Genomic DNA, 13,377 nt, shown 5'->3' on the forward strand with positions numbered 1-13,377 from the left:
GTATTTTATTGACTATTACCAGAGAAAAAATTAAAAATATCTTTAAAATAAAACTGTTTCAAAATGTTCTTTAATATCAGGTATCTGACTAGCAATTTTTCTGAATTTCATTTCATATTACCAGATGATCTGCTTCCTTTTTGAGACTGGAAGAGTAATATTTGTATTATAGATACAAATGATTAACGGAGAAGGCAATGGCACCCCACTCCAGTACTCTTGCCTGGAAAATCCCATGGACAGAGGAGCCTAGGCTTCAGTCCATGGGGTCGTGAAGAGTCAGACACAACTGAGCGACTTCACTTTCACTTTTCACTTTCATGCATTGGAGAAGGAAATGGCAACCTACTCCAGTGTTCTTGCCTGGAGAATCTCAGGGATGGTGGAGCCTGCTGGGCTGCCGTCTGTGGGGTCGCACAGAGTCAGATGCGACTGAAGCGACTTAGCAGCAGCAGCAGCATAAATGATTAATGGAAGTTGTCTCAAGTAAATCTGTGATTTTTGTGGGTGACAAAGGCTATAGTTTGTGCACAGCACAGTGCAACTGCTGCAGTGTTTTTTACCTGCATTCATAATTGAAGAAAATGATAAATTTAAGTTAGAAATTAGTGAAAAGATGCAGTTTTTTTTTCTAAGTTCATGCATATCCTGAATTCTAAACATAAATCGTTTGGAGGGGAGTGGGTGCATTGTGAATATAAATTTAAGACTCTTCTCTAAGTTAACAGTTCAGTCTTCTGATTTGCCAAACAGCCCAATCAGAACAATTTTGTCCATGTTCCTATATTTTGTTTAGCCTGCCTCCATTTTCCCCCATGAGGAATCAAAGCTGCTTATTACTCCTGTTCTTACCCTTATATTATTTGCAGAGGATTTATTGCATCTTTGATCATAAAGGAGTGGAGTATGAGCCGAGAGTAAACTCTTTATTAGATTGAAATTCTCTATGATATTCCTTGACTGTGTTAGTGCATGTATAAATCTTTTGATGAAACCCTGACTTCATTTAACTAGTTTATTGTTTGCTTATAGAAAAATAGTCCTTTAAATTGATTTGTACTTATATAGAAGTATTTTCTCATGTCTAACTCTTTTGTTGCTTTCATGCCTTTCCCCCCCTCTTTTCTTGAATCATCTTTGAAATATTTTTAAAATTTACTCTCTCCCTTTTTCTCTGTTCACATTGTCACTTTCACATCCTGAATCACTACAGCAGTGTGAATGGGGTTTTTGATTGGCAGGAGATGAGGGAACATCCATTGAGGGCCTGCTATGTTTTAAACAATCCCCTTATTTCTCAGTGGTCCTCTGAGGCCTGCAGAAGGTAAGTTCCTCAGGGTTATTTGTACTGGAGCTGACAAGCAAATTCTGGTCTGATTCCAGTCCACCATGTCATGCTGCCTCCCTAATTGTTTGTATTCAAGTGTGCTCGCTATAGTTTGCTAGATTAACCTTACTAAGAACTATTTCATGGTGGTGTTGCTGTTCAGGATCTGATAGGCCCATTGTAGTGAGTGGTGTAGGTCTTAAACTGTATGACAGATCTGGCATATTGCCCTTGAGCTGTGTTTTTAGGTATATTTCTTCTACTTTTAAAATGAATCCTGTGTTCTAGGTAAGTCATTCACTTACCAGTCCTGCATTATGTTGTATTTCTTATGCCTTCTTTACTCTTTTCACGTGCTTCAGTTCAGTTCAGTTCAGTCGCTCAGTCATGTCCAACTCTTTGCGACCCCATGAATCGCAGCATGCCAGGCCTCCCTGTCTATCACTGACTCCCGGAGTTCAGCCAGACTCACGTCCATCGAGTCAGTGATGCCATCCAGCCATTTCATCCTCTGTCGTCCCCTTCTCCTCCTGCCCCCAATCCCTCCCAGCATCAGAGTCTTTTCCAATGAGTCAACTCTTCGCATGAGGTGGCCAAAGTATTGGAGTTTCAGCTTCAGCATCATTCCTTCCAAAGAAATCCCAGGGCTGATCTCCTTTAGAATGGACTGGTTGGATCTCCTTGCAGTCCAAGGGACTCTCAAGAGTCTTCTCCAACACCACAGTTCAAAAGCATCAATTCTTTGGCACTCAGCCGTCTTCACAGTCCAACTCTCACATCCATACATGACCACAGGAAAAACCATAGCCTTGACTAGACGAACCTTTGTTGGCAAAGTAATGTCTCTGCTTTTCAATATGCTATGAAAAGCATATCTAGGTTGGTCATAACTTTCCTTCCAAGGAGTAAGTGTCTTTTAATTTCATGGCTGCAGTCACCATCCGCAGTGATTTTGGAGCCCAGAAAAATAGTCTGACACTGTTTCCACTGTTTCCCCCATCTGTTTGCCATGAAGTGATGGGACCGGATGCCATAATCTTCGTTTTCTGAATGTTGAGCTTTAAGCCAACTTTTTCACTCTCCACTTTCACTTTCATCAGGAGGCTTTCTTTCATCAGGAGGCTTTCACGTGCTTAGGAAGAACTTTTAATTTCCATTTCTCTTCTCAAGCCTAAACTGACTTGCATTTTTCATGTTTACCAATTTTGCTCTCAGGGCTACCCTAGTAACTCAGATGGTCAAGCATCTGCCTGTAATGCAGAAGACCTGGGTTCGATCCCTGCTCCAGGAAGATCTCCGGGAGCAGGAAATGGCAGTCCACTCCAGTATTCTTGCCTGGAGAATTTGGAGGAACTTGGTGGGCTATAGTCCACGGGGCTCACAAAGAGTTGGACATGACTGAGCAACTAACACACAAACTAGTTTTGCTGTCAGTGACTTACTTCATTTTAAGGCCACTTACCCTATTTTAAGGTCACTTTATAGGTAAAAATTTAACAGAGTCTCATCTCAAGTACTCCCAAGGGTTGACAGTCAGCAAAACCAGCTAAATATTACTTTACAGATGAAAATTTTTATCCTCACATCCTTTGTTAATATTTTCGGTTGATTTTATTTTTTTAAACCGCTCTATTGAGGTGCAACTGACATATGATAAAATTCACCCATTTTAAGTGCAATGCAGTGAATTTTGGCAAATATATAGTTCTGTAACTATCATTACATTCAAACTATAGAATGTTTTATTGCTGCACATATATGTGCTCATATGTACTCAGTTCCTCCAACTACCCCCAGTTCCAGACAACCACTGATCTGCTTTCTTTTACTTTACACTTTTACTTTTTCTAGCATTTCATAAAAATATGATCATACAGAATTTATTCACTCATTGATTATGGACATTAATCCTTTTACTAGCTGATAGACGTTCAAATTATTTCTCATGTTTTGGTTATGATCTAAGACTGCTATGAACATTCTCCTACAAGTTTTTCTGTGGATATGGTTTTCGTTTTTCCTTTTTTGAGTATATACTTAGGAAGGGAATTGCTGGCTTGTGTGGTATGTGTATGTTTTTAAGAAACAAGTTTGTTTTCCAAAGAGGCTGTACCACTTTGCATTCCCACTGCAGTGTGTGAGCATTCCAGTTACTAGCCCTTGGTATTGTCAGTTTTTAATTATAGTCATCCTATTGGCTATGTAGGGTTGCCTTGTTACAGTTATAGTTGAATTTCCTGTACTAGGGTTTTCTTAAATTATTATTAAATTTCTTAATGTTAACCTTAAAATTTTTCTTTAAATTGAAGTATAGTTGATGTACATTATTGTGTTTTTGGTGTACAGCATAGCGATTCAGTATTTTTGCAGATTATATTCCATTATAGGTTATTACAAGATAATGGATGCCCCTATGCCCCACAGTAAATCCTTGTTGTTTATTTTATATATAATAACTTGCATCTGTAATCTTGTACCCCTAATTTGTCCTTTTCCTTTGGTAACCACAAGTTTTCTATATCTGTGAGTTTGTTTCTTTTTTGTATGTACAGTTGTGCATATTTTTTAGATTCATGTGTATATAAGTGATACCATATAGTATTTATCTTTGACTTATTTCATCAGGTGCTTGCCTATACACATACACAGCATCTTAATCCAGTTATCTGTTGATGAGCCTTAGGTTATTTTCATGCATATCTTGGCTATTTTAAATAGTGCTGCTATAAATATTGGGGTGTATATATCTTTTAAGATAATTTTTTTTTTTTTTTTTTCTGAATAATCCTTGATGACTAACTGGTGATGCTCAGTATCTTTTCCTGTGCCCTCAGGCCATTCATATATATTCTTTTGTGAAATGTCTGTTCATATCTTTTACCTAATTTTTTAAATTGGGTTATCTTTTTTGGTTTTTGGTTTGGAGTTTTAAAAAATATATTCCAAATCCAATTTCTTTTGTTAGATATTTTGGAAATACTTTATCCCAATTTGTGGCTCATCTTTTCATTTTTAAAAGAAACTAGCTTTTGAAGAGCAGAAGCTGCTAATTCTGAAGTAGTACAGTTCAGCAATATTTTTCTTAATGGTTCAGGCTATATTTGTCCTATATGGAATTTTTGCCTAACCCAGAGTTACAAAGATTTTTCTCCTATTTTTTCATCTAGTATATTTATATTTTCAGCTCTTAGATTTATGATTTATTTAAAATTCTGTGTATGGAATGACAGTCAAAAATTTTTTATTTATATGCAGATAGCCAGGTTTTTTTTTTTTTTTTTAGCATCAGATGTCTAAAAGAATGTGTTTTCCTCCACTGAATTGTATCTTCATCTTTGAAAATTAATTGGCAATGAGTATGGATATATTTTTGGGATCTCTTCTGTTTTATTTATATTAGGGTCAACATACTAAAGTCTACATCTGAATTTGGCTTGTGGTCTGTTTTTGTAAATGAAGTTTTATTAAAGCACATGGCCATGTCCATTCACTTCTAGGTAATTGTCTGTGACAACAGCAGAGATAGATTTGTGTAGCTGTGACAGACTGTGTTCTACGAAGCTGAAATATCTACCATTAGACTCTTTATGGAAAAAGTTTGCCTATGCCTGATCTATTATTTATACTTATGCCCAAATTACTCAGTTGATTACTATAGCTTTTATAATGAGTTTTGAAATCAGATTGTGTAAGTTTTGAGTTTCTGCTTTTTAAAAATGAGCTCTTCAGCACTTCTGTGTTTCCATGTACATTTTAGAATCAAGTTTGTCAATTTATACAAAAACCTGCTGGAATTTTGAATCTGTGAATCAATCTGAGGGGAAATTAATAGTATAAAAATAGGTTTTTCAGCCCATGAATGTGATATATTTCTCCATTTGTTGAGCCTCTCTTCTGTATCTCTCAGTAATGTTTGTGGTCTTTAGTTTATAGACCTTGTACATCTTTTGCTAAATTTATTCCTAAGTATTTAATTTTTATCTATTAATGGTTTTTAAAATAAAAAGAATTTTTAAAATTTCATTTTTCAGTTGTGTGTTGCTGACAATACAGTTGATTGTTTTTTTTTTTTTATGTTGACCTTATATACTGCAGCCTTGCTAAATTAACTCATTCTCCTAGTTCTGGTAGATTCCTTAGGATTTTCCCACTTCTATGATCATGTCATCTGTTAATAAAGATGGTTTTACTTCTTCCTTTCCAATCTGTCTGCCTTAATCTTAACACTGTTTAGTACCTCCAGTATAATGTTTCATAGAAATGGTTAGCAGACCTTCTTACCTTAATATTTGATCTTAGATAGAATCACTTAGTTTTTTACCATTAAGATTCACTGTTGGTTTTTGTTAACTTCACTTTATTTTTTTTAAACCATAAGTGCATGTTGGGTTTTGTAAAATGTTTCTTTGTAAATTTATTGAAATGATCAGTTTTTCCTTTAGTCTGTGAACATGGTGAATTGCATTGATTTTGGTATGTTAAACTAATTTTGCTTTCTTGTGATAAAATCCACTTGGTCATGATATATTATTTTTTAATATTGAATTTGATTTCTTAAGTTGAGGATTTTTACATTAGTATTGATGAAGGTCTGCAGTTGCAGTCTGCAGTTTTTCTGTAATGTCAATGGTTTGGATATCAGGATAATACTGGCCTTATAAAAGTAAGCTGAGAAAGTGTTTTGGTAAGAGTTTTTTAATCCTATATTAATATAGGATTAATATATTTTTTAAAATGTTTGATAGAATTTACTAGGGAAGTAGTCTGGGTTGATTTTGCTTTATGATTTTTACTAATAGCTAAATTATAAGAGATTTCATAATTTCCCCTCAGCTCAATGAAAAGCATACTTTAATTGGCACAATTTGAAAATATATATTGGACTTTGCCTTGCTTTCTAGTTCTGTTAAATGTGGAAGGGACATGTATGAGAAGTTGAGAACCAGCATTTCCAACTGTATCCTTTAAATATAATAGGGAAATCATTGTAATATTTTGGCTAAATGTTTAAGCTTTTCTTGTTATAAAATACTCAGTTGCTTTGCTTTTTCACCTTCTTTTTTGTTAATTTTAGGAACATAAAAGAAGTGTAGAAAATCAAGCAGAAAGGAAATTGGAAGGTCAGAATTCCCAAAGTCCTCATCAGATCTCACAGTGTCTCAAAACAAGCTCAGAGAAAAGTGGTCATGTTCCTGCAGTGTCAAATACACAACCAGTTCTGCAGTATGGTAATCCTTATGCAACACCAGAAACAAGAGGTTATTAAAACGTTTTTTGTTGACATTAGCCAAATACGGAGGTGTTTTTTTTTGTTTGTATCTCTGTGGGATTAGAGAACTGTTCTGTTGGTATAATCAACTCTAATAGAAATCTTGTTTTATAACAAGCAGTTTTAACTGGCTTCATCTAGAAGCGATACACCATGAATGAGGAGTCTATTTGCTTATTACACATAGTTTAAAGGTCATTTGGGTTAAAAAGAAAAACATTTTTTGGATACACTAAAATGGTTCTTTATATTCTTTTCATCCTTGCAATAGACAGGGATTCTAATTCTAGGACCAGTTTTTACCCTACCTTTCCAAAATTTTTATTTCAGATGGAGCAGATGGTGCTTTTTACCCAGATGAAATCCAAAGGCCACCTGTGAGAGTACCCTCTTGGGGACTGGAGGATAATGTTGTCTGCAGCCAGCCCGCTCGAAACCTAAGCCGCCCTGATGGTTTAGAAGACCCTGAGGATAGTAAAGTAAATTGAATTTCCATTTTCTGAGCTCGTCTCTTATTTTTGTCCGGTGCAGAGAGTTACGTGTGTGTGGGAAGAGAGAATATGTGTGCTTGTGTGTATACATGCTTGCTTGCTTCATCTTTTTGAATAAGTTTCAGAAGGATATTTTAGGATTTATTTGGAGAATGATCTCAGAATATTGTAGTTATAAGATAGTTTAATCTTTTTCTAAAAATGATGTTCATTATAAATCTTCATTCTCCCAAGAATCATTTTTTATAATTTTATTTTTGTGCTGGGTCTTCATTGATGTGAAGGCTTTTCTCAAAAAGTGGCACGTAGGTGCTGCTCTCTTGTTGTGGTGCCCAGGCTTCTCATTGTGGGGGCTTCTATTGTTGTAGAGAACGGGCTCCAGGGTACGTGGGCTTCAGTAGCTGCAGCACTTGGGCTCAGTACTCGTGCTTTGTGGGATCTAGAGTACAGGCTCAATAGTTGTGATGCGTGGGTGTAGTTTGTTCTGCAGCATGTGGGATCTTCCTGGATCAGGGATCAAACCTGTGTCTCTTTCATTGGCCGGTGGGTTTTATACCACTGAGCTACCAGGGAAGCCCCCAACATAATTTCATCTTAAAATTTTTTTTAAAAGTTGAGCTGCAGTTGACCTGTAACATACTAGTTTGAGGTGTGCAACATAATGGTATTTGTGTATACTACAAAATAACATAAGTCTAGTTAACGTCCATCATCTACAGTTATAATTTTTTTCTTTGTGATGAGAAGATTTAAGGTCTGCTCTCTTAGCAACTTTCAAATATATAATACATTATTAACTGTAGTCATAGATGGTTTAATCTTAATTATCAGAGTAATTTATATTCTTTTGATTATAGATGTTCTAGATTGGAAGAAGCAAAGTGTTAATGACAATATTATCCTCTGGTGTGCATCTTTTCAGTTTTGCACGTAACTAATATATCCCATTTTAAATTATAAGGTGAACTCTTTGTTATCTTTAGCTTAGAAAGAGGAAGAAGTGTGTGTATCATAGTTTTTTAGAGAAACACTCTTGTAGACATCATTTGTATTTAATCTCGGCAGCACAATACTGATGGACTGATGGTAATTGAATCAGTTTATGTAGCATGACATTCTTTTTTTCATTTAGGAGATTTCTTTACCATTTAATAGATAGACCTTTTTTTTTTTATAGCAGCTCTTGTTGGATTTTCTGTGCATTAAGAATTTAAAAGAAATGCTTTATCGTGCTCTTTGCAAGTACAGTGGTATCATGACCTGTTTCTCATTTAATCTAGTTTGCTGCATTTAATTGCTATTAACCTTTGCAGAAACTGATCAGTGTTCAGACAGGCATGATTTTAGCCCTAGAGCTCAATACCCATAATGGAGAAAAATGTATTTCTCTCTCCTGCCTTTTGGCCTCCTGTGTCCATTACTGGGAATAATTAGGAAAACTGTCAGAACTTTTGTAGCCTATTTGAAGTCTAGAGTATTATCTTACTGCTTTTTCACACCTTCACTTCACATTTTGCATATTTAATCTGATCATTCTTGGCACAGATGTTACATGTGACAAGCCCTTCTCTACTGTAGTCATCTGCTTCAGTTTAATTAGCAGAATGTTCTTTCTGATCTGTGTGCTTTGCCCTCCTGCAAACCCATGAGAAACAGTGTTAGAATCTTGTGCTCGTTTGCTGACATGCTTAAATTTGATAATGAGATAGAAGGGCTCTTAATAGGCATATTTTGGTAATTGTATTTAGCTATCAGAAAATTTTTCACATTAGACAAACTAATTTTCATTATATTCAGACCTGTTTTTTTTTAAATTCTTGTCATTACAACAACAAAAATCACTTGCACATGAAATATTTTAGTCGTTTTAGTTAGAATAAAGAAAGCAGATTTGAGTTGACCTGTTCCTTTTCTCTGGTTCTTTGCCCTTGGAAGTATTTAACAGCCATGGGACCTAGCACCTTTGAGTTGGGGCTGAAGCAGCTACACTTACAGGCCCCTATAGTTATATTGCACCATATCCCCCATACTGCCATAATTCCCTCCCTTCTGCACCAAAAACATTTGTTTCTATCAGATCAAAAAGCCTTTTATGACTCACTCCCCTTTACCTAATAGTTGTAATAGCAGTAACTGTAACACTGTAATTATGATGATGGTGATAGCTACAGATGTTTCTGTAGTTTTGACAGCTAATGTTTTAATATTTTAACTCTCCATAGCTGTCCTATGAGGTAGGAACTGTTACTATTTCTATTTGAAAATGGAGGAAACAGAGATACTAACTGGCTTGCTTCAGCTCATACAGCTGATAAGTGTACTACAGCCTCGTTAGTTGGACTGTGGAAGCTGTGGTTTTACCACCTATCAATCTATCTAAATCAGAGGTTCCCAAACTTTCTCAGTTCATGGGCACCTTCAGCATCTCATTAAATTTTTTTTTCATAGAACCTCATAGGCCAAAAGAACTACTAATGATTTCCTAACAAATGTGTAGTAATTAACCATTAAAAAAAATACACATGAAAGAAAGTCATATTTTTCTTAAATAACCTGTTCCAAATGGGATCTATATGGCTGTTGACCACCTGATGACTTCTCAAACCTTGAAATCAAATTGAAGCCATTTTCATTTTCTATTTCAAAGTGGTTTTCACCAGGCACCTGCTTTATATCTTAGCAACTGCCAAAATCTTAAGGATAAGATGTCATCGAAAGGAACACAGACAGCACTGTCTAATGTTGAAACTGTGAGCTGTCTTAAACTAGTTGTTTACATGGTATCTGACAATTAAAAAATTAAAAATAATCCATAGTACCTCTGTGAATTTGCTTTGGTGCTCTAGCCTTCTGCACACTTCTTGGAATCATGGTAAAAACCCTTAATACCCAAAATTATTGGATCAACACCATTGTCATCTCCTGGGAACTTGTTAGAAATGAGGAATCTTTACCTCCACTCCAGATCTGCAGAGAATCAGACAAAATCTTTTAGTGATCATATGCTTAATAAAGTTTGAGTACACTAGGATGTTTAGACCAAAGTCCATCAAGCAAGGCTGAATTACTTTCTTTAACATACATCTCACTTTCCAGTTGTTTTCATGTCTTTGTAGAATGTGTTTCCCTTCCACCCGTACTAGCTTTACCTCCTTCTCCTCTATCTCTGAAAGACTGAGGCTCACACATTCTATTAATGTGTCCTTTGTTGGCAGCTTTCTACATGAATCCTTCACTGTGAATCTAGTATGCAGTTTTGTTGGCAGCTACCATGAATCCTTCACTGTGAATCCCCCAACTGAAGAGAGAGAATTTTGATATAGACATTTTTTTTCTGATGAGCTTTTTAGTTTTTGTTCTCAGAAGGATCTGTGATTTTCAGAGGAGCTATGTGGAATGGTGCATCACCGTGACTTTGATTTCCTTTTACCTGATGGCTGATAATGTTGAGCATCTTTAACATGCTTGTTGGCTGTTTGTATATTTTCTTTGGGAAAATACCTATGTCTCTTGGCCATTTTAAAATAGAACTATTTGTCCCTTGCCAGATAGATGACTTAAAAGATCTTTCCTCCCATCTGTGGGTTGTGTTTTCATTCTTTTTGGTGGTATCTTTTGCAGCACAAAGTTTTACATTTTGATGAAGTCAGACTTACCTATCCTTTTTCTTTTGTGTGTGTGTGTGTGTGTGTGTGTGTGTTTTCATTTTTCTATTTTACCTATCCTTTTTCTTTGCTTGCACTTTTGGTGCCACATCTCAGAAACCATTGATTTATCTAAGGTAGCTCTAGCTTTTAATTTAGGTCTTTGGTCCATTTTGAGTTAATTTTTGGATATGGAAAAGAGTAACATTTTTGCGGGCATTCTTGTCCATTATGGTTTATTACAGTATATTGAATATCCCTGTAGTATACAATAGCACTTTGTTGTTTATCCATTCTATACATAATAGTTTGCATCTGTTAGTCCCAAACTCCCAATCCAGCTCCCCTCTCCCTCCTATGGCAACAAGTCTGTTCTCTGTGAGTCTGTTTCTGTTCCATAGATGAGTTTTATTTGTGTCATATTTTAGTATTTGTCTCTTTCTGACTTCACTTAGTATGATAAAATCTACGTCCATCCGTGTAGATGCAAATGGCCACTCTTTTTATGACTGGAAATTGCAACCCACTCCAGTATTCTTGTCTGAAAAATTCCATGGATAGAGGAACCTACGGTTGCAGAGAGTCAAACTTGACTGAGCAACTGAGCACTACTACATATTGTATTGTGTGTGTGTGTACATATATAGTGTGTATATATACAGTAGAATATTATATTTATAATATATATTATATATTCTCTTGTGTGTGTATATATACATCACCTTTATCTGTTCATCTGTCAGTGGACATTTAGGTTGTTTCCATGTCTTGTCTATTGTAAACAGTGCTGCTGTGACTATAGGGGTGCATGTATCTGAGAAAAGTGACAATTGAAAAGTAATAGAGATCTTATAAAATTATTTTCCTTTTTAAAAATATCTTTATAGTTATAAATTCAGTTGATATTCCTTCACTGACATATTACAGGAAATGGATGTTTGTTGTTGTTCAGTTGCTAAGTTGTGTTCAACTCTGTGACTCCATGGACTGCAGCACACCAGGCTTCCCTGTCCTTCACTGTCTCCCGGAGTTTGCTCAAACTCAGGGAAGTTTGGAGGAGTTTGAATAGTAACATCTCATGAAAAGAGGATGTTGACCAGTATTAATAATACAGAGTTATGAGGGATAAAGATAAACATTTATTTAAAACTTTATGTAATAGTTACCCAGAGTTATTGGTACTCTGTTCTTATGTGTTGGTTTTGGCCTTAGCAGATGTTTCTTAAAGGATGGTTTTGAGCTAAAGTAATAATTATCAACTTAGTAAAAGTTCTGTTAGGTGGTAGATCTTTGTTACTAGTTCCTGAACGGCTCAGTGGTAAAGAATCTGCCTGCCACTGTAGGAGATACGGGTTTGATCCCTGGGTCAGGAAGGTCCCCTGGAGAAAGAAATGGCAATCCATTCTAGTATTCTTGCCAGGGAAATTCCATGAACAGAGGAGCCTTGTGGGCTATAGTCCATGGTGGGGGGGTGGGGGGTGGCGGTTGTTGCAAAGAGTTGGACATGACTAAGCACCTGAACAAACAAACAATGATATCTAAATTATTTCAATTAATAATTCCTGGCAAAGGTTGAGAAATGCTGACTATCTGAATCCTGATGATTCAAATGGTGTAACTAGGTGCATATTGATGGTTTGATCACAATTGCAGTTTTTATTGTGGTTGAATACATATAATGTAAAATTTGCCATCTTAACTTGGCAAAACTTAACTATGTATTATTTTGTAACACATGGTTCTATAGCAGTAAGTACAGATGACCCTTAAACAACGTGGAGGTTAGGGGTGCCAGCCCTCTGTGCAGTTAAAAATCTGAGTATAACTATCGGTCCCCTGTATCTGCACTTTCTCCTATATCCATGGCTCCACATTCGAGGATCCAGCCAACTGCAGATCATGTAGTACTGCAGTATTTACTACTGAAAAAGTCCCACATATAGGTGGATCTGCGCAGCTCAAATCCTTATCGTTTGGTGGTCAACTGTATATTCATATTGTTGTGCAACCAATCTTAAGAACTCTCTTCATCTTGACAAAACAGAAACTCTATTAAATGGCAATTCCGTTCTTCCCTCTGCTTCAGCCTGTCAGCTGTCAAATTTGATTATTCTAGTACCTAGGGCTTCCCTGGTAGCTCAGCTGGTAAAGAATTCACCTACAATGCAGGAGATCCTGGTTGGATTCCTGAGTCAGGAAGATTCCCTGGAGAAGGGATAGGTTACCCACTCCAATATTCTTGGGTTTCCCAGGTTTCTCAGACGGTAAAGAATCTGCCTGCAATGTGGGAGATCTGTGTTTGATCCCTCCGTTGGGAAGATCCCCTGGAGGGCGTGGCAACCACTCCTGGAGAGTCCCCATGGACAGAGGTGCCTGGTGGCTACAGTCCTTGGGGTTGCAAAGAGTCGGACATGACAGATCGACTAAGCACAGCACAGCAGCAGATACCTCATATAAGGAGAATCATATATAGTGTTTATCTTTTTGTGGTGGGATTATTTCACTTAACATATGTCTTCAAGATTCATTTATGTTATAATGTGTTAGAATTTCCTTCCTTTTTAAGGCTAAATAATGTATGTGTACACCATACATTGTATGTATATGCCATTTTGTTAATCCACACATCCATTGGTAGACATTTGA

General features: G+C 36.3%; 1 protein-coding gene across 6 annotated transcripts in view; it reads left to right on the top strand.

Annotated features, from left to right (window-relative positions):
- The window catches only part of TAX1BP1 (Tax1 binding protein 1), an 85,214-nt gene that overhangs the window by 64,729 nt on the left and 7,108 nt on the right, over positions 1-13,377 (top strand). For all 6 annotated transcript variants that reach the window (XM_027539404.1, XM_027539403.1, XM_027539408.1 and 3 more), the window contains 2 exons: positions 6,402-6,585; positions 6,927-7,075. In XM_027539404.1, coding sequence (XP_027395205.1) covers positions 6,402-6,585; positions 6,927-7,075 — 333 coding nt within the window. The remainder of the gene's footprint in view (positions 1-6,401; positions 6,586-6,926; positions 7,076-13,377) is intronic.

This window comes from Bos indicus x Bos taurus, chromosome 4 (assembly GCF_003369695.1).
Source record: "Bos indicus x Bos taurus breed Angus x Brahman F1 hybrid chromosome 4, Bos_hybrid_MaternalHap_v2.0, whole genome shotgun sequence".
In the NCBI taxonomy this organism is placed as follows: Eukaryota; Metazoa; Chordata; class Mammalia; order Artiodactyla; family Bovidae; genus Bos; species Bos indicus x Bos taurus.